Genomic DNA, 23,656 nt, shown 5'->3' with positions numbered 1-23,656 from the left:
TGTAACAAGTTGTCTTCCTGCTGTGTCTGCCGCATCGAGGGCTGATTTTAAGCATATGTTCGCTATGCTCTTCCGCTCTTCGAGGGCGCTTGTCCTCTTCTGGTATTTTTCTGACAGGGGCTTCATTAACTCAGCCACCTGCTCCCAGTGTTGAAGGGCAAACCTGTCAACAAGGGCATTCAAGTTTACGATGCGCCACTATCGCAACACACCTCCCAAAACAGTCTCCACCGATGCCCCTTTCCCCTGGGCCAAGATGCTCGGGAGCATTGGCAGGAATTGGCTTGTGCTATGTGAGGGTACGAATGCTTCTAGAAGAAAACATGTCAGCGACTTCTCTACATCCAACTGTACTCCAAATTGCCCTGCTGCCCTTTATGCGATTCAGTTATATATGGCTATCTTATTGGGGGTGATGGCCTCGATGGAAACGTGTCCCCACCTTCCTTGGGTGAATCTGCATTGGGGGTCTTGCCACTGTCCAATACTGTCGGACCCCTAAGAGTCTTGGAGCAAGCCATGTGACTGAGTCCTCCACTTCATAGAATATTCTTGTTCCTCCTTCTTGTGGCTCAGGCGTAATGAGTTTCATTTCCTACAAATCTTTCTCCTCCTGAGCATTCTCCAAAACTTTCAACGGTATTTGAAATCCCTGGAGAGAGGCATCAAAATCCTTATTTTTTTTTGTAAGATTGCGGCCATTTCGGCCTTCAGCCATCTTTTCTTGCGCTCAGTTTCAAATGTGCGTTCTTCAGCATCGAATGAGGTTACCAGTCTTTTCTTGGGAGTCGAAATTTCAGCTGCTGTCTTCTTGGTTTGCTTTCATGTTTGATAGTATTTCAACATTGGTATGTTCTGAGGCTCGACCGCCTGCAGTGCCCTTTGGGACTGGAGGGACTCTGTCTCGACTTGCTTCCAGTCAGTGACATTTTCAGCCCTGATGCAATATTTTGTGGTCTAGAGTTAAAAGTTCTCAGCATCTTCCTCTCCCATCTTTTTCTGTGTTACCTGAGAGCAATTCTCATTCATCTTCTTATGTTCCTGCCTGATGTCTATGATCTTTTTCTCAGCATCCAAGCCTTCTCCGTCTTCAGCCACGTTCTCCTCATCGCTCTAAAGTCTAATCTCTCAATGATGGTGGCTCCTTCTGCCCTTGCTTAGCATAGTGTGCCTCCCTTTGCTTTCCTCGTGCCCTCAGCATTTTCGGTTTGAATTCTATGCAGTCCTATCAGGTATCCGGCTTCTGGTCTCTTGGCAGTCAGAGACTGCACACCTGAGCGCAAAGGAGAGAGACAAAAAGAAAAAAGTTTGCAGTGAAACAAATCGGCAAATGTGCAATTATCTATTTAATAGGGTCGATGGCCAAGGCTGTAAGAAAACTGCCCCAAGGAGGGACATACTTAAAGCATTTACCATCCATAACAAAAGGATTTTTGAAAGGCAGGCCTATGAATGAGTGATAGTGACATGCGTGCTGTGGGTGTGGTTAAAAGCCCACAGATAGATTACAACACGTCAGAACGCGTGTGCTTGACCTAAAAAGGAAAACTTTGAATGATGAGATTGTTGTGTTTTGCAAACAACTTCTGCTGTCCTCCTGCTCTCAAACTATGGAGTTATAGTCTCTCCATATCATGCTGTGAATACATTCTAGCAATCTTGTCAGATTCTATTCCGATTAGGGTGCACCACATCTTGTATCATTGAGGTTCTTGATATTTACTCTACATTTGGCGTTTTATAGGTAACTCTGCCGTTTAATGCATTTGGATCCTGTAGTGGCATTTAATGGGATTATGATACCCTGATAAACATAGTCGAGTCCACAATAGATGTTTGAGCATATGTTTCTGTTGATAATTATATAATAGCAGAAATAAAATATTATTTAAGGATATATAATGGAGATGTAACTTTGTGAGCTTTGTTATCACTAAAAATATTTATTTTATTTTTCAGTCTCCGACGAAAGCAGTGTATAATGCAAGACATTGGAATCAGCCAGAATCTGAGACGCTGCCTGCTCCTCCATTGTTCCTTGTTCAAAATGCTGCAGTAAGTAATCAGTGTCCTACTTCTAAGTGATTGGCTGAAGGCGCTTGTATGGGGAATTTTTGAAATTCTTCTTAATGGGAATAGTTTGCATAATAAGTGGGGAGCTCTGAAACCTGTTTATTGCAATTTCAGCAAAGTTGCAATGACTTTCAGTCAGTATTAAGACTTGACGTGTAGGTAGGAAAATGAGGTGCATTCCATTTTTCATATATTTGAACAGCATGACTATGAAATGCGATGTTTGGGCAGTTCATCAGTACACAGCTTTTTGTACCCAAGATCTCATTGTCTGTACCTTTTGGAGAAATAATGTATTTGTGCAGTGAGTCATGAAGTTGAATGTTGTCACAACTAAAGAAATAAAGGATACCTGCATTGAGCGACAAGGGTTGGACATTTGCTGGACATTTGCTGGGACAATTCCACTTTGTGCTTTCATTAATTCATACAGTTCTGTTTTTGATTTGCCATGAAGCTTGAGTTTTATTTATTTCTCGTAATTGTACACTTTCTGCCTCTGTGTGGGCTTATCTCAGAAGGGTGTAATGTTTGGCCAGATCTCTATAGATGTTTGGTAGATTTAGTGACTAGACAGCTCCTGGCCCTCTTTGCAGCGCTTAGAGACAGACCATCTCGGACCAGCCTTGCTTTAGTGGTGGGTGATGCATGTTTTTGGTACGGTTGGTTTCTATCAGAGCAAAAGCAATCTGATTTGCATGTCTCAGGCCTCGGTCTTTTATGGTACTGAGGGCAAAAAAAACAACTTGATCTGGAATGTGTCCCACACAGCTGCTAATGGAGATTGTAGGAAGTTGGCTCTGTATATACCATATCAAAGGGAGAGATAGTGTGCACAGAGTCCAAGGATTCCCCTTCGAGATTGATATTGGCAAAATATAGATAATACTAATGCTCTATTTTGTGGTAGTTTGGTCGAGCAGTAGGCTTATCAGAGGGTAGTGTTAAGCATTTGTTGTACACACAGGCAGTAAATGAGACCACACACTCAGACTTAACTCCAGGCCAATATGTTTTTATACAGAAAAATATTCTGTTCTTAATTTATTTTAGAACCACAAGATTCAGAATTCAAGTAAGTAGATCAATTGTAAGGTACTTGGCATAAGTAAATATGGAACTTTGGATTAAAACAGTAATGTATGCAGTTTTGGCAAAAATGGCAATAAGCTATTTTAAAAGTGGACACAGTGCAAAAATCAACAGTTCCTGGAGGAGGTAAGTATTGGTTAGTTTTTCAGGTAAGTAAAGCACTTACAAGATCAGTCTCATGGGGCATTGGCAGCCCACCGTTGGGGGTTCAAGTCAACCCCAAACACCCAGCACCAGCAACACAGGGCTGGTCAGCTGCAGAGGTCAAAGTAGAACCCAAATAACATAGGTGCCTATGGAGACTAGGGGTGCTCTGGTTCCAGTCTGGTAGAAGGTACATACCTGTGTCCTCGGAGTATGCCCGGGGGGGCTTGTAGAGCACTGCGGAGGAGGGGTGGGTCACAAACAGGCACACAAAGTACACCCTTAGCGGCACATGGGCGGCCAGGTGCAGTGTGTGAAGTAGGTGTCGGGTTTTAGGTTGAAATCAATGGAGAGACCCGTGGGTCATTCTGGCGATGCAGGCAGGGCACAGGGGGGCTTCTCGGGCCAGCCACTGACTGGGCAATGATGAGGACTGCCTGATGGTTACTCCTGCACCGGTAGTTGGTTTATCTTGGGCCTAGGGGCTGGGGGTGCAGTGCTTCTTCCAGGTGTCTGGTTCTTTGTTACCGGGCAACCGCTGTCAGGGGGAGCCTCTGTATTCTCTCTGCAGGCGTCGCTGTGGGGGTGCAGGGAGGTCGCCTGGGGGTCCTCTATGCAGTGTTGGTACTTCTGGACACGAGGCGGGGGCGTCGGGTGCAGAGTGTTGGGGACTCACGCTTCCGGAGTGAGGCTGGAGTCCCTTTAAACTTGGTTGTTTCCTTGTTCCTTGGACCGAGCAGCTGTCCTCTGGAGGTTCTTGGTACTTTAGGTGCAGGGCATTCCTCTGAGTCCTCAGAGGTCGCTGGTCCCGCTGGATGCGTCGCTGGGCAGGTTCTTTGAGTCTGGAGACAGTCCGGTAGGGCTGGGGCCAAGTCAGTTGTCGTCTCCGTCGTCTCTGGAGGGCTTTCAGGTCAGCAGTCCTTCTTGTTGCAGGTCGTCAGGAATCTGGTTTCCTGGGTTCAGGGTCTCCCCTAAACACTTGATTTAGGGGGGTGTTTAGGTCTGGGGGGCAGTAGCCAATGGCTACTGTCCTGGAGGGTGGCTACACCCTCTTTGTGCCTCCTCCCTGAGGGGAGGGGGGCACATCCCTATTCCTGTAGGGGGAATCCTCCAAAACCAAGATGGAGGATTTCTAAAGGCTGGGGTCACCTCAGCTCAGGGCACCTTAGAGGCTGTCCAGACTGGTAGGTGACTCCTTGTTTTTCTCATTATCTCCTCTGGACTTGCAGCCAAAAGTGGGGTCTGTCAGGGGGGGGAGGTACATCTCCACTAGCTGGGAGTGCCTGGGCGCTGTAACACCAGACTTGAGCCTTTGAGGCTCACTGCCAGGTGTTACAGTTCCTGCACCTCCACCCAGTACAGGCTTTGTTCCTGGCCACAGGATGCACAAGGGCACTCACCCCATGTGGCCAGAAACCCGTTTGGATGTGGCAGGCTGGCAGAAACTGGTCAGCCTAGCACTAGTAGTCGGACTGGTATACAGGGGGCATCTCTAAGATGCCCTCTGTGTGCATTTCTCAAACTGGCATCAGTGTGGATTTATTGTGCTGAGAAGTTTGATATCAAACTTCCCAGTATTCAGTGTAGCCATTATGGGACTGTGGAGTTAGTGTTTGACAAACTCCCAGACCATATACTCTTATGGCTACTCTGCACTTACAATGTCTAAGTATTGGCTTAGACACCATAGGGGCATAGTGCTCATGCAGCTATGCCCTCACCTGTGGTATAGTGCGCCCGGCCTTAAGACTTACCTATGCCACAGGCAGTGGGTTGTGGGCATGGCACTCTGAGGGGAGGGCCATGTCGACTTAGTCTTTTTCTCTCCACCAGCACACACAGGCTGTGAGGCAGTGTGCATGTGCTGAGTGAGGAGTCCCCAAGGTGGCATAATACATGCTTCAGCCCTTGGAGACCTTCTCTGGCTACATGGCCCTTGGTTCCAGGTGTACCATTTACAAGGGACTTATCTGTGTGGTAGGGCTGTGCCAGTTGTGGAGGCAAAGGTACAGTTTAGGGAAAGAACACTGGTGCAAGGTCCCATTACACTTTCAATCATAACTAGCATCAACAAAAGGCAAAAAGTTAGGGGGTAACCATGCCAACAGTAGCATTTTCCTACAGAGATTGTTGCAAGCATTCCAGCGATCACCTGTGTGTTTTGCGTCCAGTGTTTTAAGTGAGACAGATATGGCCTGACGCGGGGTCTCATGCTTGTTCTGCCGCAGGACTCGATCAACATTTCAGTGTTGAATATTGCTGTAATCATTTGTTTTTCCTTGTGTTCCCATTCATAGGTGTTCTCACTTATCATTTTGAGTTGGACAGTTACTGTTGGAGCAATAACACTCCTAATTTGTCTATGGCTAGGGTCAGATTGGGAAGGCGGGCAGTTGGGTTTTCGCTGATGGGCCGGTGCTTCAGGGTCCCTGTGGCCCATTTTTTAGGGCTTCTGTAAACCGGCCCACAGAGACTCAATGTTTTCCCCAGTCCCCGCCAGACCACTGTGTTGTCAGTATCATGGGCACTCCCTTGCCATGCTCTAAAATTGAGGCTGGTCGGCAAGTTTTGAACTAGCCCTTAGGGCATTCTCACCTCGGCCCCCATGCCTCCTGTGGCTGGCCGGCCCAGAAGCAGTTCCCCCACTGGGCCATCACTTTCAGGCCATGGTGTGCGTGGGGAGAATGGGAATATGCTCACCATTCTTACCTAAGCCCCCTGGGAGTAGCAGCAGCCCTGTTTTTCTTGACTGCCCCCTCCCCTGCCAGACCATTCCCTGAGGCTATAGTGGGCTGGGGCGAGGATGAGTAACAGAAGTGGCCCTGCCATGGGCCATGTGTGGTCACCTCGGTCACAGTGTCTTTTAGGCCTTGATGGAGGGGTGGGGAAGTGTTTGCACAGGCCTCGCTGTGAGGTCAGCACAAAAAAAACTTGGGATGTAGAGTTATGGTCACACAGCTGCTGATGTTGGAACTGGGGGAGTAAGTTTGAGTTCTGGCATCACAACACCACCCAGTGATTCTGCACAAATCGCATAATCTCCCTAATATAAAAATAAAACTGGTCTTGTGCAATTTAGCTAGTGCTCATGGTTATTGGTTCAATGCCTTTGGGCTGAGTTCTTATATAAAACTGCAAAACAAATATTAAGACATTGGGAATGTGGGCCACTTTTTTGGTGCTCCAAGCCGAATTGTGATCCCAGTCTGACCCTACTTATGGAAGTCCCTTTTTAGGTTGAGCCCTCAAGCACTTTGACCTGTTGCAAGTATTGTGGGCTTTTTAACCATGGCCATCACTTTAATTCGTTCCTGGGCTTGTCTTTCCAAAATCACTTGATGTCATTGATATTCGTTTGTCCCGCCTTGCAGGTGTTTTTGTCGCGGTTTGCAGACTGCCCCTTTACATGGATTGCACAACTGTCAATATACTTTCACGGGGGCAAACTATTTTTTTTTCTTGTCTCTCCCCTTCCTGCTGCATGGCGACTATGGCATTCACAAAGCAAACAGACACAACAGAGTGAATTCGATCGGCAGTATCAGAGCGCTGGTCACATTGTTCAGTTACCTAATCAGTCATTTCTTGTGGCTCTCCCCTTAAAGCACTTGACATTGGTAAATACTTTATGTAAAACAAAGATCCTCAAAGCGAAAGCCGCTATCCCAGCACAGCGGGAGAGCTGCTACTACAATATTCACTGCACTCGGGAAAATCACCCCACAATGCTTTGCAGAGCATTCGTTTTACAAAACATTTGAGCTCATAACTCAGTCTGTGGTGGCCCTAGGACAATTGGACCACCACCACATTGTTCAGCTCGACTTTGTCGAGGTCATCTCTGGGTCCTCACGCTAGGTTAGTGGGGACTCCAAAATAATAACCCATCCAGCATTCAGTGTCTTTTTAAGCGCTGTCATCGCTGGAACTTTTGTTCTACAGCTGGGAATAACTTGTGTTTCTGATGGATACAACTACCTGTGGATTCCTAACCTAATGAATTCTCCCCAATGTGCAGCATTCAACGGAAATTTTCTTTCCAGCTCTGCACATCGGCAAGGACATCACAATTGCCCGACTCTGTCTGACGTCATCGCGGCAATAAGAGGTTCTTGCCGTCGTGCTGACGTCAGTTCCCTTTTTTCCGTGCCTTCGATAACGGTTATTTCTACCAGCTCTTGTGTCGATCGCTGTTGAAGGGATACTTTGTGTTTACCTGATAATGTCTGTTCCGAAGAAGTCTGGATTCAAGCCTTGCAGAGAATGCGGAGGTCGTATGTCAGTCACTGACCCGCATAATGACTGCCTCTGGTGTCTGAGTTCAGACCACAATGTACAGGAGTGTGGGTCGTGTCAGAGGATGAATCCAAAAGCTCTCGAGGAGCGGGAGGCCAAGTTATGTAATTTTTAGCAAAGGCTAAAAAGGAGAAGGAAAGGAGTCGGCATAGATCTTCGATGGGGAAGTTGGTGAAGAGTCGTAAGCGGCGTCATTTTGATTTCCGGCGTCGTTTCAGAAGAAGTCGTTCGAGGTCTCCTTCTACTCAACGCCATAAGTCGTGGGAGGTCAGCCCGACGGTGACTCCCCAACCTCTGACTCCACAGACTTCACCGGCGCCGTCGGTCTTCGGAGTGATGGAGCCTTGGAGTCCACGCTTTTCTCCAGGGCAGTCGGATGTCCAAGATCCGGCGCCGGCTTCACAAGGGTACCCTGCCTTCCCTACTCCGGGATCGGATCCAGCGGCATTCCTTAATGCCATGTTTGCCATCATTAAGAACATGGCACCGGTAGTGGTGCGCCGGCTGGCCCCACTGGTCACTTGGCATTTTCTCTGGGCGCTCTGGCTTCTTACAGACCGACGCCGTTTATGCCATTCTGTCCAACAGAGGGCACTAGTCAGGTGCCGGCTGTGTAGGTGCCGTTGGTGTTGGTGGAAGGACCTTCGACACCGATGTATGTCCCGATGGTGGCGGGAGTGTCGATGGAGTCGCCTCGGAGTCGGACTGCGTCGGTTAGGAAAGATCTGCTATCCACTGCGCCGATGGATCCATTGCCAGCGTTCGATGGTTCTGGAGATCGGATTTTGTCACCAACTCCACAACGATCTTCGGCCAACTCTTTATCGACTCCGAGGCTGGAGGCCAGATTGCATTCCCGAAGGAAGACCCTAAGGCTGTTGGAGGAAAGAGTACCAGAAACAGCTCCTGGAGGAAGTGGAAATTGTGGAACCCCTAGGTGACTTTCAGGGGCCACGCTGCTGCAGACCCCCAGACACAGTTCTGTCCTCCTGCTGCTGAGCCTAACTCAAGCAAGGGAAGGCAAAACAAAGGGTTTCCTGTAGGAGGGAGGTGTGACCTCCTCTCCTTTAGAACTAAGTATCTCGGAGCCGGGGTGGGGTGCTTTGAAGGGCACGTTTGGTGCCCCCCATGCATAAAGCGGTTTGCACCAATCCAGGAACCCCTGTTTTATGCTCTGGCACAAAACATATAAAGGATGGGAGTGGCCATCCCCCCGTCCAGCTCCTCCTGCAGGGAGGTGCACAGAGCTCAGCCAGGTGGCCTGTTTATTCTGCCATCTTGGAAATAAGGTAGCCAGAGGCCCCTGGGAGGATCTGACGGACCAGGCCAGGTTGATGACGTCCCTGACCCCCTCTGATAGGTGTATCACTACAGAGAGTGACCAACCCCCTTTTAGGGTTACATTAGGGCTCCCCACCCCCTGACCCGCCAAGAGTGGCATCCTCAGATTCTTCAAGCAAGTCTTTTCAAGGAACAACATTTTCTCCAGCTCCTGCAAGATTTCTGCAACATTTGTGACCGTGCATCCTCCAGGGTCACAAGGACTTTGGTTGCATCCAAGATAGAAGAAGGGAATATCCCTTGAAGTGACAGTCACTCCCCTGCATCCGCAGGCACCTCAAGACTACAATGACCGGCTGGTGGATACTGCTGTCCCACGGACACCAGAAAAGCTCTGCTCACTGGTGGTAGTTCTTTGGCCCTCTCTGGGTCCCTCTTGTCTTCTGACCAACTTGGAAGACAGCAGGAACCTGCTGCAGTCACTGGAATGGAACAGCTGTGCACCACAACTGACAGCAGTTGTTTGGGCCGGAAGTGGACACTGTAATTGAAAAACTTAAAAAAGACACGGACATGGCCAAAGCCATGGGCGCCCTCTACTCCCCGCAGAGCAGAGGCACATTTCGGAAAACACAGTTTCGAGGGCAAACCACAGAAGCCACAACCTCACAAACAAAGCCCACTTACCAAAGCCAGTATCAGCGGGGAGGTTTTCGGGGACAAAATAGAGGAGGACAGTTCCAAAGTCCCAAAACTCCTCAAATCAAACAGTGACTTCAAGGTCACAAATCCCCAACACAACACCTGTGGGGGGGAGACTAAACACATTTTACACACATTGGGAGGAAATAACAACAGACACTTGGGTCTTAGCAATTATCCAGCATGGTTATTGCATAGAATTTCTCAAATTCCCTCCAAACGTCCCACCGAAAACACACAATATGTCAAAACAACATATAGATCTTCTAGGACTAGAAGTTCAAGCATTGCTACAGAAAGAAGCAATAGAATTAGTACCAAAAGATCAATTAAACACAGGCGTTTACTCACTGTACTTCCTGATACCCAAAAAGGACAAGAGCCTGAGACCGATACTAGATCTCAGTACATTAAATACCTACATCAAATCAGACCATTTTCACATGGTTACTCTACAAGACGTAATCCCACTGCTCAAACAACAAGACTACATGACAACACTAGACCTAAAGGATGCATATTTCCATATACCAATACATCCTTCACACAGAAAGTACCTAAGGTTTGTATTCCAAGGGATACATTACCAATTCAAAGTGTTGCCATTCGGAATAACAACTGCGCCAAGGGTTTTTACAAAATGCCTGGCAGTAGTAGCTGCACATATCAGAAGGCAGCAAATACATGTGTTCCCATACCTAGACGATTGGTTAATCAAAACCAATATGCTAAAACGGTGTTCACAACACACAAAAAATGTCATACAAACCCTACACAAACTAGGTTTCTCAATCAACTACGCAAAGTCACACCTGCAGCCGTGCCAAACACAGCAATACTTGGGAGCAACAATCAACACAGCAAAAGGGATTGCTACTCCAAGTCCACAAAGAGTACAAACATTTCACAATGTAATACAAGCCTTGTATCCAAAACAAAAAGTACAAGTCAAAATAATACTGAAACTACTAGGCATGATGTCCTCATGCATAGCCATTGTCCCAAATGCAAGGTTACACATGCGGCCCTTACAACAGTGCCTAGCATCACAATGGTCACAAGCACAGGGTCAGCTTTTAGATCTGGTGTTGATAGACCGCCAAACATACATCTCGCTTCAATGGTGGAACAGTATAAATTTAAACCAAGGGCGGCCTTTCCAAGACCCAGTGCCACAATACGTGATAACAACAGATGCTTCCATGACTGGGTGGGGAGCACACCTCAATCATCACAGCATGCAAGGACAATGGAACATACAGCAAAAACAGTTACACATAAATCACCTAGAACTGTTAGCGGTATTTCTAGCGCTGAAAGCATTTCAACCCATGATAACCCACAAATACATTCTTGTCAAAACAGACAACATGACAACAATGTAATACCTAAACGAACAAGGAGGGACACACTCAACACAGTTGTGTCTCCTAACACAGAAAATATGTCATTAGGCGATTCACAACCACATTCGCCTAATAGCACAATTTATTCCAGGAATTCAGAATCAGTTAGCAGACAATCTCTCACGGGATCACCAACAGATCCACGAATGGGAGATTCACCCCCAAATACTGAACACTTACTTCCAAATTTGGGGAACACCACAAATAGATCTATTTGCAACAAAGGAAAACTCAAAATGCCAAAACTTCGCATCCAGGTACCCACAACATCAGTCTCAGGGCAATGCGCTATGGATGAACTGGTCAGGGATATTTGCTTACGCTTTTCCCCCTCTCCCACTCCTTCCATATCTAGTAAACAAGTCGAGTCAAAACAAACTCAAACTCATACTAATAGCACCAACATGGGCAAGGCAACCTTGGTACACCACACTACTAGACCTGTCAGTAGTACCTCATGTCAAACTACCAAACAGACCAGATCTGTTAACACAACACAAACAACATATCAGGCATCCAAATTCAGCATCGCTGAATCTAGCAATTTGGCTCCTGAAATCCTAGAATTCGGACACTTACACCTCACACTAGAATGTATGGAGGACCTAAAACAGGCTAGAAAGCCTACCACTAGACACTGCTATGCAAATAAATGGAAAAGATTTGTCTATTACTGCCATAATAATCAAATTCAACCCTTACACGCATCTACAAAAGATATAGTAGGATACTTACTACATCTGCAAAAAGCAAAACTAGCTTTCTCTTCCATAAAAATACATCTTGCTACAATTTCAGCTTACCTGCAAATTACGAACTCAACTTCATTATTTAGGATACCAGTCATAAAAGCGTTTATGGAAGGCCTAAAGAGAATTATACCACCAAGAACGCCACCAGTTCCTTCATGGAACCTCAACATTGTCTTAACACGACTCATGGGCCCACCTTTTGAGCCCATGCACTCTTGTGAAATGCAATACTTAACGTGGAAAGTTGCATTTTTAATTGCCATCACATCTCTAAGAAGAGTGAGTGAAATTCAAGCGTTTACCATTCAAGAACCATTTATTCAAATACACAAAAATAAAGTTGTTCTACAAACAAATCCCACATTTTTACCAAAAGTAATCTCACCGTTCCACTTGAATCAAACGGTAGAATTACCAGTGTTCTTCCCACAGCCAGATTCTGTAGCTGAAAGAGCACTACATACATTAGACATCAAAAGAGCACTAATGTACTACATTGACAGAACAAAACTAATTCGAAAGACAAAACAACTATTTATTGCCTTTCAAAAACCTCATACAGGAAATCCAATTTCAAAACAAGGCATTGCTAGATGGATAGTTAGGTGCATTCAAACCTGCTATCTTAAAGCTAAAAGAGAACTGCCTATTACACCAAAGGCACACTCAACCAGAAAGAAAGGTGCTACCATGGCCTTTCTAGGAAATATTCCAATGAACGAAATATGTAAGGCAGCGACATGGTCTACGCCTCATACATTTACCAAGCACTACTGTGTAGATGTGCTAACTGCACAACAAGCAACAGTAGGTCAAGCTGTACTAAGAACATTATTCCAAACTACTTCAACTCCTACAGGCTGAACCACCGCTTTTGGGGAGATAACTGCTTACTAGTCTATGCACAGCATGTGAATCTGCAGCTACACATGCCATCGAACGGAAAATGTCACTTACCCAGTGTACATCTGTTCGTGGCATTAGTCGCTGCAGATTCACATGCGCCCACCCGCCTCCCCGGGAGTCTGTAGCCGTTTAGAAGTAGATCTTAAACATTTGTACATTTGTAAATAGATTACTTGAAACTTTATTATGTACATACGCAGTCACTCCATTGCATGGGCACTATTACTAGCATACACAACTCCTACCTCACCCTCTGCGGGGAAAACAATCTAAGATGGAGTCGACGCCCATGCGCAATGGAGTCGAAATGGGAGGAGTCCCTCGGTCTCGTGACTCGAAAAGACTTCTTTGAAGAAAAACAACTTGTAACACTCCGAGCCCAACACCAGATGGCGGGATGTGCACAGCATGTGAATCTGCAGCGACTAATGCCACGAACAGATGTACACTGGGTAAGTGACATTTTCCATATATATACTCTAGGTTTTACATAATGAACTTTTCCGTTTTTTTAACAATTGACAAAAGGTTGTGTTATGAGTGTTAAAGTTTTAAATAAATTAGTCTTTGTTCACCTCCTTTAAAATAATTAAATCATTGGCATTGCAAACACATACTTATTTATAACATCTTTATGATAATTTTGTCTCTATGCTGATCTACACTTTAAAATGTTTTTTAAAACCTAAACTCCATTTTGTTAATCAGTGTAGTTAATCTTAAGTGGAGTATTTTTTGTTTTTTTGTGCTATGCTGTGCTTGCCTCGCAAATATTTTTTGTTTAATTTTCTAAATAGGAGCCTTGTGGCAAAGAAAGTTGTGTTCTCACCCTTGTACCTGTAACTTTAATGGTTTTCACCACATATGGATCCATCACTTATGGTATTTTTCCCTTATTAAGACTGATTATAAAGGAAATAAATCTAGAATTCCCAAAACATAATTGTAATCTCGATATAAAATCCAGTTTGTTTGATAGCGCATTAAGTAAGGGAAGCACTAGCGCGAGCTACTTAAAGAGAATGTATGTTTTTTTACATTTTCACATTTAGCTTTAACGCTGTTTGTGCTGTCTTACCACCTACATGTCACCAGAGCAATTCATGGTGACATGTGACAACCTCTCAGGATTCAGACTAGATGGGAGGTGCTACTCCAGGACCTATTTACTGCCTGTGGGTGCGAACGTGTCCATCAAGGGGTGCGCACAGCCAGCTCCAACGCATGTTGTAAATTGATACACTATAATTTCATCCACCAAACCTATCTGTTCTGCCAAGCTATGCAGGATTTATCCCCCATGTTCGAACAGATGTCCTCGATGTCAAAACCTAGCGGCTGACTTTATACATATGTCCTGGACCTTTGCAAATATATCATCGTACTGGCAGCAAGTTCTCATCAATTTAAACAGAGCCTCTGGGTGAGAGCTCCCGCTGGAACCCAAACAAATATTACGGGGCCTCATCCCTACCCCACCCGAATGGAAACATATTAGGAAATATTAGGAAATTTGTCTTGGTCCAACATTGGTGAAATGATGTATAGCTATACGGTGGTTAAGTCTCAATCCTCCTGAATATTCTGAATGACTTAGGGACACCATGTAGTGGGGAATGGCAAAGGAGAACCATATGAAATATGTCCGAACAGATGATAAATTGGAGGAGGATCTGTGAGGCTGGGCTGCCATGCTGACTGACCTTAAAGCAACTCCCTCACAGGAGAATGTGATGTAACTCCAGATATAGTACACCCTCATGCCTACCTGTAATTCTATATAACTTGAAAGTACATGTTGCTCGACATTATTAGCTATGCAATATCTGATACCTGAAATGCTTCCACACGAGCTAGTTGGCTGGGGTTGGGTTGGGGGTGGGTGGAAGGGGAGTACTGTTATTTTCTGTTAAATGAATGAGTATGATCAATGTTCATCATTTGTTCTGCTCTTATATGTTAGACCCAATAAAGATTATTAAAAAAGAAAAACACAATCACCACCACGCCCTGAACAGGAAGTGTTTCTTTGAGCGACCTTATACTCCAGGACAGCCCAAGCATAATCTTTCCAGACAAGGGCACAGGCGATCAGACCAAATTTGCCTAAACCAGAAGGGTCAGTCTCTTACAGTGAGGACAGTCATGAAACTAATGGGCATTATAGCATCATGCAAGACTGCACATGCAATGTTTCCAAGAATGGATCTGCAACAAATAGTCGCCAGTCACTTGGAGGCGGGAGGATCTAGTGGTTGTCATAGCATGGATACAAAAGGAGGCAGAATGGTGAAAATTCAAGGACTAGACAGTAGGGAGACCATTTAAGACACCAACTCCAAAGGTGACCATCACAACGGACGCGTCCCACAAGAGTTGGGGAGCACACAAACGCAGCTTGAAGGTACGGGTACAATGTAACACACAAACTGCCCCAAAATCAAAAGTTTTCCTAGCCCTGAAGATATTCCAAACACACATCACAGGTCAAACTATACTTATAAAATTAGACAACACAACAGCGCTGTTTTACCTCAACAAACCGGGAGGAACACAAATCATTCACCCTAGCAAACTAGACCAAGAAATATGACAGTGGGCAATACCAAGGAAGATCGCACTGAAAGCAGTCTTCCTGCCAGGAAAAGACAACAGACCGGTGCAGACGGACTTAGCGAACAAGAAAGCAGCTTCTAAGAATGTGAACTGTAACAAATACTGGAGAAAATATTCATACCAGATGTGCTGGGGAAAGGCAGACAACCAGGAACGCATCTCATTCTTATAGCACCACAATGGCCAGACAAACCTGATACCGTGACCTACTAGAGATGTCCAGGTGACAAATGATGACAATCATAGTAGAACAGGATCAGCTAACACGGGGGTGGGGTGTACCATCAGCAGCCAGCCTAGCAGCCTGGCTCCTTAATGCTATTTAGACACCTTAAGCTGCTGCTTAGAACAATTGAATCCTTAAGGAAGTAAGACACACTACTACATGAAATTGTGTTAACGTATCTTACTCATCTGTTAGATACCAGGCTAACCTAGTCATCACTGGGGGTGCACCTGGCAGCTATAGTAGCTTACAACAGGGGCTCTTCATGTATTTTGCATTCTTCTCATCCCTAGTGGTGAAGAGATTCCTAGAAGGGACTAAAAGAACTGCTCCACGAAGATCAGCTCCAGCACCATTGTGGAACCTACATACCGTGCTAACGCAGTTAATGAAAAAGCCCTTTGATCCTATGCACAAAACGTTTCTAATCGCATTCACATTGCTGCGCAGAGTAAGCAAACTGCAGGCCACAACAATTCAGAAGCCATACCTGCAAATACACAAGGGCAAGGTGGTTCTCAGGACTAACTCAGTTTATGCCAAAGATGATAACCAAACTATTTATCTACCATCTTTCTTCAAAGAACCGAAGACACAGAGAGGGCCCTTCACACGTTGATGTAAGGAGGCCTTTAATGTATTATTTGCAATAAACAAACCAGTTTCGTCAAGGAAATCAGTTGGTTGTCTCATTTGCCAAATCAGCCAAGGGTTCCACAGTAACTAAAGTAACAGTTTGATTGTGGAAACAATACAGACTTGCTATTCTATGGCAGGAATGGCACAGCCCATACGCCCATTCAACATAAAAAAAAAAGGGTGCAACACTGGGATTCCTAGCAAACATACCAATGGAGGCAGTCTGCGCAGCAGCATGAGCATCACCACACACCTTTGCAAAACATTGTGTGTATCTAGATGAACAAGGAAACACAGGTGGGAAAAAGAGTATTACAACACCTGTTTGCTATCACTTCCTCCCAATCTGTCCATGGGAGGGGGTATGGCTTACTAACGTAATGCACAGCATGTGAATCCAGAAAAGGGTTCATGTGGCAAAACAAAATGGTTATTTACCCGTAGGAGTAGTTTTGCAGCTTGAGAAGTTTTCTGGAATTCACATGCGACTCACTCACTTTCCCGGAAATGGGAGAAGATGCAGACTGGTGGGAAAGAAAGGAACAAGAAGAAAGTCTACCAGAAAAGAAAGAAAGAAAAAAAATCTAAAGATCGTGACTATGCACCAGAGCATCGGGGGAACTGTCTGATTTCACACAAACGGATGGACATACCACCAAATAGTGGTTGACGACGCCCACGGGAGGAAAAAAAAGAAAGAAAAAAGGAAAACTACTCCGTAAGTAACCATTTCGGTTTTGGGATGAAGTATGTGGCTTACAGTCCCCTCCTCTAGGCATCTGCAGTTCACAGGGTCCCTGGCCCCTAGGGCCGATATTTATATTTCTGGGTGGAGGCCTGCACCACACTAGTCTTGAGAATTTCAGGCCCTGAGGACATTAATACCCAGGGCACTGACTAATTTTCCTGCCCCGAAAAGAATGGGTGGGGACTAATTTATTTCTACATCTGGCTCTCCCAGGCAGGTATCAGAGCTTTGCTCCCACCCAGTGGGAGCAAAGTAGATAGATGCTTGTGCCAGGTGAGAATAAGGGGACAAGGACAGTACTTAGGATGGCCCACGCCATACATTAATTACCTCACATAGTTCATCACTCATAACAAGTTCTACGACATTGACAAATTCACTGTAACATCTGAAATGGCATCATTGATGATTACACTGTACATGATGGGGGCAGGAGTTAGTTACTTACAAATGCTGTTGCCATTGAATTTCAGCAGGTTTGTTAGTTTAAAAAGTTTTTTATCTGACATTTGCACCTAATCATAAAATCCTTTCAACTGTTGTTTTTTTCTAGTGAATGAATAGAATTAAAACATCTAAAATGATATTTATTTTGGATCATTGTGGGCTTAGGGCCAATGTTAAAGTGAGTTGTTATAATTATGTGGTCGATGCCCAGAGGGAAAACTGCAGTGTTTGCATACAGTTCCAAATCCAAGCACTGGTAAAATAATGCTCAACATGTGAACCTAGAACTCTTTCAAATTGCAAACCAGTTACCTGTAGCTACTTTCTTAAATTACTAAATGTGAATGTTTGTTTTGCTCAGTTTAGTTTAAGGGATTTCACCCATGAGTATGTTGTAACACTGCACATACACAATTACACAGCCATTGTGAATCGATATCAGAAAGATAATGTTAAACCCCAACTCCATTTCTTGTACTTTTTTGCTTCAAAACGACTTACCTTTTTTATGCTTAACAGATCAGGCCATCTTCCAATGAAGTGATTCCCAAAGATGATGGAGTATTCAAGGCTCCTGCTCCACCACCCAAAGTAATAAAAACTGTCACTATACCTACACAGCCCTATCAAGACATTGTCACTGCTTTAAAGTGTCGGAAGGAGCACAAAGAAGTAAGTTAATGGACACCATTTTTATCATATTTGTGTGTATAGCTTTTATTTTTATTATAAAAATGTTTGTCTTGGCCCAGGAGCAAAATAATGCTTTACATAGAACAAAGCAAAAACGAAAACAATAGCATGACTAGTGAAAAGCCATTCCCACCCAAAAATAGGGATCAACAATTAAAGGTTAAAAAGTATCACATAATTACATCAGAAAGCTGGCAAATATTGCAAAAAATATGTATGTTAAAATAAAACTGAAAGTACAAATGCATGAACTCTCCAAGAGTTATCCCACAAATGCTCAGCTTTGGGTTTCAAGCTATAGCAGATAATTAGGAGGGGAAAGCATTTGAAATATAGCAATGATTGCTTAAAGTTTGGTTTCAGGGTAGGTAAGGAGCTAATTATTTGGATAGCAGGAAAGGGGAAATAGACTTGAAACTTTGGGTGCACACTCAAAGAATGACTTGTTTGAAGGCATGCTTTTTATTGAAAACATTTAGTTCAAGTAAATTTGTTGAAACTATGCATTTATTGAGAACCTTCAAAGATCTTTGGATTATTAGTGTATAGGAGTGATTAGAGTGTAAGAGTTTGCCTAATAAGAATTCTGTAGTCATTCAACTGAAGGAGCGCAATATGGAAGTGATAGGTTTGAAACATTCAACACTCTAGATGATCTGTTATGTACAGAGTATCTTAGAGAGCATAAATGTTTCTTTTATTTTTTTATTTTTTTACTTATGTTGGAATTTCATTGGCGATGACTTGCTTGTAAACTAAATTGAAGTATACTACGCATTGGACTACCTCCTTTAATATTTTAGTCTGGTAGATAAGGTAACCCTCCCTCCTCTCACCCCACACTGTCCAACACCCACAATCCCACAAGGCCCAAAGATGAGCATGAGTTGATGATGTCATATCCAGACATGGAACATGTTTGTGAAAATTTGCAAATTTAGAGCCCATTCCCTTGAAGCTTTAAATTATAGCAGGACAGTCTGTTCCTAATGTATTGTAACCAGTTGAATCAATTTTGAACTGATGTTCCATAGGATTGATGCAAAAAGTAAAAACTCAGTCATATTGGGGTGAAGTTGAGAGGGTGAATAGTCTTCCACAATTATCAAGAGTCTTGGATAAGTTTTTAAGTGTACACCAGTTAAAAAGACCTTCTGATGAGTACTTCTAACTGCAGATTCCTCAGCCTGTGAATATTCTTCAGGCATCGGATTGGATCATAAATTGGAAAGTAGTACTTCTCCGTGCCAGGTAGGTGGCATTGTACTTCTCTGAACCACTTTTGTTCCGCTCTGGAAATGACAAGTAGAGCTACATACTCATACCACTCATACTTGCTTACATCAGTTCTTTTCATTCTATGCCTTCGGATAAGGATCCAGGACTTTCCTTAGTCTTTCAGATCACTACAATTTTCAAGATTTTCCAATGTGCTAGGGACAGTGCCCCTTAGAAGATGACAGGGTTCAAACCTTGCTAAGTCCAAACAGATGTCTGTGATGGACCATCACTAAGTATGCCTGTGGTGTCTGTGGTTGAAGTGCAACTCCAGTGCCTGCGACAAGATGAACCCCAATGCCAGTGCCGGTTTGCGGTTGAGTGGAATGCTTTGATTTACGATACCTTGTAAATTCTATATCTCTGGAACCCTCCGGTGAATCTTTCTTGTGGCGTCTAAAAATACATTAAAATACAGTATATTTTAATAATTTGGAGTCTGATTTCTTGGGTGTCATATCGATTTCTTCAATTGTTTTGGTGTAGTTTGTTTTCCACTTGTTCCTTTGTGCAAGCCTTGCTGCTTAGAGCCACGGCTACCTATGGTCGAGCTGAACGTTTGACAAATGAAACCTAAAGGTCCTAAAGTTGGTAAATGTATTACACAGTGAGGTTGCACAATCACATAATGTAGTACACCCCCTTTCCTCGCAGGGAGCTACTCCACAAAGTGATGGGGGCGTTTCTCTCCAGATTGTGGCTTCCATCCATAGATCTCTTTATCACAGCCAAGGACAGGAAGTGCCCTTAGTTTTGACATACACTCTATTCTGAATGATTTAGTGGTGAGTGTTTTCAGATTCAACCGTCCGGAGCACTCTACAGGATGCAGGAAGATTGTGCAAAGCTGATTCAGATTGCTCCATACTGGACGAGGAGGATCTGGGACACCAGTCTTTTGGCAATTGACCCTCTGCTGTCCCTTTCTCTCACATTCAAATCGGGTCTGCTCTTGCAGCAGGATTTTCAGGTCCTTCTCGCTTATACTCAAATGCTGGGGCTGTGCATTTATAGAAAGTGTGCCCAAAAGTGGACTGTGTAATGGAAGTGAACTCTGTGATGGTGGCACTGCTAAATGTGCCGTTGGGTCAGGACCAGTCCTGAAGACTAAATGGTCTGTGAAGGATTGAGTTTTGTCACCTCAAGGGACTGTGTGCAGAAGTTAATGCCTGCTACCCACTCCCCCAAGGACGTATCTCTGGGCATGTGGTTGGCAGGCCAAGTACTCACTGGAGCTCCAGAGTGAGCTTAAAGTGAGTCACTTACCCACTGGCATGCTGGAGCAAGCCATGGTCTGCTGCCAACACCTAGAAGAGGACCACTGACCAGAATTAGCTTCTTCCGAGACATTTTTTGAGTTACTCACTCTGTGGCTGGCTGACTTCCTGCCATGCATCCCCTACAAATGACTGCCTTGTCCAGCCTTGGATGATCCTGCCTGTTCTTATTCCGATACTGATGGGAGGGCTGAGCACAACCCGCACGGATTCTGTGCTGCTTCTGCACTTTAAGGCTCCCTCCTGCTGCTGGTGAGATCTTGCTATAGTGGCAAGGCCGAACGCATCTGAGCTCTTCTAGTATGAACCTGATGAGGGACTAAAAGGGCCTAGGCCTGGAAGACTGAGGGCTACAGTCTATCAGGAGGAGATATGAGCTGCACCCATAAAGCTTGCTGTTAGTCCCTGAACCTGTAACAGGGAGGAGGGGGAGATAATCCAGTGCAAGGGGAGGGACTCGAGAGAGGTTAAGGCCTAGTCTACAAAGTCCTCTACTGAGTGTGAATTGTGGAAAAAGAACTGTACTTTTTGCCCAGTTTGCAAAGTAGTTATAGAGCTGGCCCCGGCACAGCTGTGATAAAATGCCTCAACTCCCACAACTCTTACCCAGTAGCCCTTGCCTGCTTCATGTACTCCTGAATAAGGTCTGACAATTATGTAGCCACCAGAAATATTGCTTATAAAGGGAAGTCACTTTTTATTCCATTGCGCGGGGTAGCACAGACTGTTTCATGCAAAATGTGTGGTGGACACCTGCTCACTTACATGACACTGACATTTTCAAGTTTAGAAAGGACAACACTTGAGTTAACATGCCGGTTTGTAATCGTTTCATTATTGCACCAGCACTACAAATCCACAAATGTGCAATATACAGATGACCTAATTTACACCATAGATATTAAAATGTCGTCACATTTATTGCATGCGGTGACAACTAAACTATCCCACTGTGGAGACATGCCATATTGTTCTAGGCATCCATCATTTCACTGAGTGATTGCATTGGTTAATAATTGGTTGCAGGATCAGTCCCCTCATGAAGATATATCTGGTGATAACCTCAACGTCTTTTGTCTTTTTTTTGTTTTTTAAAATTATTTAATAAGAACGTTTGACCCATTACCTTCCTAATTCTGTATCAACTTCTTCACCTTTATTCAGCACTTTGAAAGATTGTTTGCAGCACACTATTCCTTAACGATATCTCAAAAAATAGACTGAATTTTATCAACTGACTTGACACTTATTGACATCTAAGAAGTTGAAAATTAATTTCTAGATGACAGTATCTTCCTTATCTGTAAAAACAGATACTAGCGGAAACTAATACCTTTTCATTTGAGAAGTGTGCAGTGATGCTAAAATGTATCTTTTGTGAATAGTGAAAAGAGTGTTCTTAGTGTTAAACAGGGGATACTCTATGACTGATGATAAGTAACTTCTCAGACACGTTATGCAAGGGGTAGTTATCCACTCAAGTTTTCCACTAATGTTGTATATGTTGACACTTCACCTCCTGCAACCTTATTTAGTGTTAGCTGGTGCCATTCACTTAATAAACCAGTTGGTCAGTTGTTGAAAGTTTCACCCAGGAAGTTATCCTGCCTTGAGGCATTGTCTTCCTAGAGAACTAAGCACCTGGCTCCTTTATTAAAACATTCTGGTGCTTACACATTTACAGCTTTCCTAGATTGAGTAATTTTCTTGTACGTATGGCTGTTCTACTCATTTCATTTTGTAGTTAGCTTTGTCTGAACATGAACTGTTTTCTTTTCAGCACTACTCAGTTATCACATCATTCTTTGTACACCTTTGGTTTACAGCAGATTAGTTTTCACCTTTATCTACTTTACTTAGACTACAGTTGACACCAACATAATGTCAGGTTTAGTAGCTGGCTATTGCTCACCCACTCAACCATTCCACTTCTCTGACTATGGTTATAGTGTGTGCACATGGCAACAGAGTGTCTCTGTAGGCCCCATTCTACTTCATTAAGGGACAAAAGTATAGCCTTCCAATAAAACTGTATTTTGACTAGAGTTGCAAGAGTAAGTTTTGCATAACTTTGATCGGAGCACCAATGTACTTTCTAGTCTCTTCCTCAATTCAAATACTGGAAATCCTGAGGCCCACAGTTTGGTGACTGTGTGACCTGTCCTCAGTAACCCATTCATTTCTTGCTATTAGGTATGCGTTGAAGATTTCTTTGCATAGTTTATTTGCATAGTTTTTTCGTTAATCCTGTTGCATTGGATGAAAACTGAAGGTGAAGCAGTAAAATGGATACTAACCTTGCTGTGGGATGATAGATTGATGCAGGAAAACAACTCATACAGAATAAATCCCTTTGGTGCTATTTATTCAGTCAAATGTTTTTTAAATTGTCTGCACCTACCCAGCATCAAGATAGAAGAAGGGAAGGTAGTCTTCAACATCTCTAACACTGGTATATAACCATCTGTACCAACGTGGTACTTCTCCAGTATTGGATCTTTCATAGATTAACATGCTTGAATCATCCCCGCCATCGAAGTAGGAGTCCCACAGTACATTAACTTAGCAAAACACATCATTACCATAGGCCCTAACGGGCAATGATTAGTCTGTTTAATAACATAGCCATGTCTTTTTATTAAAAAAGGACCAAGGTGTCGGGTGTCGGCACCATCTAGAACACTTCCAAGAGAGGCTGTTTCCGTCTTTTCTTTTTTTTTTCTTTTTTTTTTTAACCATACGTTGTGTGAGAGGGAGTCTCTCTGGGCTCTCCCCAGTTTTCGTAATACTTCAGGTATTTCACCTATTTCTTCACTTCAGAGATGGCTGATACCTGTAAAAAAGGATTATTTAGATCCTGCTGTACTTGTAAAAAAAAAAAAAAAAAAGAGGCTTCATGTTAATGATCCTCATGAAGGTTGTGTTGACTTTTTTCATCCTCATGATAAAGTGAAGGACTGTAAAATGTGCCTCAAATTTTCATCTAAAACCCTCAAAGACTGCATGGGCAGACTATTACTATGGCTACAAAGATCCCAGCCATCTATATCTCTGTCCTCAGAGGACTCCGACTCTTCTAC

General features: G+C 44.0%; 1 protein-coding gene across 4 annotated transcripts in view; it reads left to right on the top strand.

The window, feature by feature from the left end:
• WAPL (WAPL cohesin release factor) overlaps positions 1 to 23,656 on the top strand; it is a 769,297-nt gene that overhangs the window by 158,638 nt on the left and 587,003 nt on the right. For all 4 annotated transcript variants that reach the window (XM_069240591.1, XM_069240593.1, XM_069240590.1 and 1 more), the window contains exons 5-6: positions 1,960 to 2,055; positions 17,848 to 18,000. In XM_069240591.1, the coding sequence (XP_069096692.1) occupies positions 1,960 to 2,055; positions 17,848 to 18,000 (249 nt within the window). The remainder of the gene's footprint in view (positions 1 to 1,959; positions 2,056 to 17,847; positions 18,001 to 23,656) is intronic.

This window comes from Pleurodeles waltl, chromosome 6 (genome assembly GCF_031143425.1).
Source record: "Pleurodeles waltl isolate 20211129_DDA chromosome 6, aPleWal1.hap1.20221129, whole genome shotgun sequence".
Lineage (NCBI taxonomy): Eukaryota > Metazoa > Chordata > Amphibia > Caudata > Salamandridae > Pleurodeles > Pleurodeles waltl.
The sequence above is the reverse complement of the archived record's forward strand: the minus strand, read 5'-3'. Positions and strand labels throughout refer to the sequence as shown.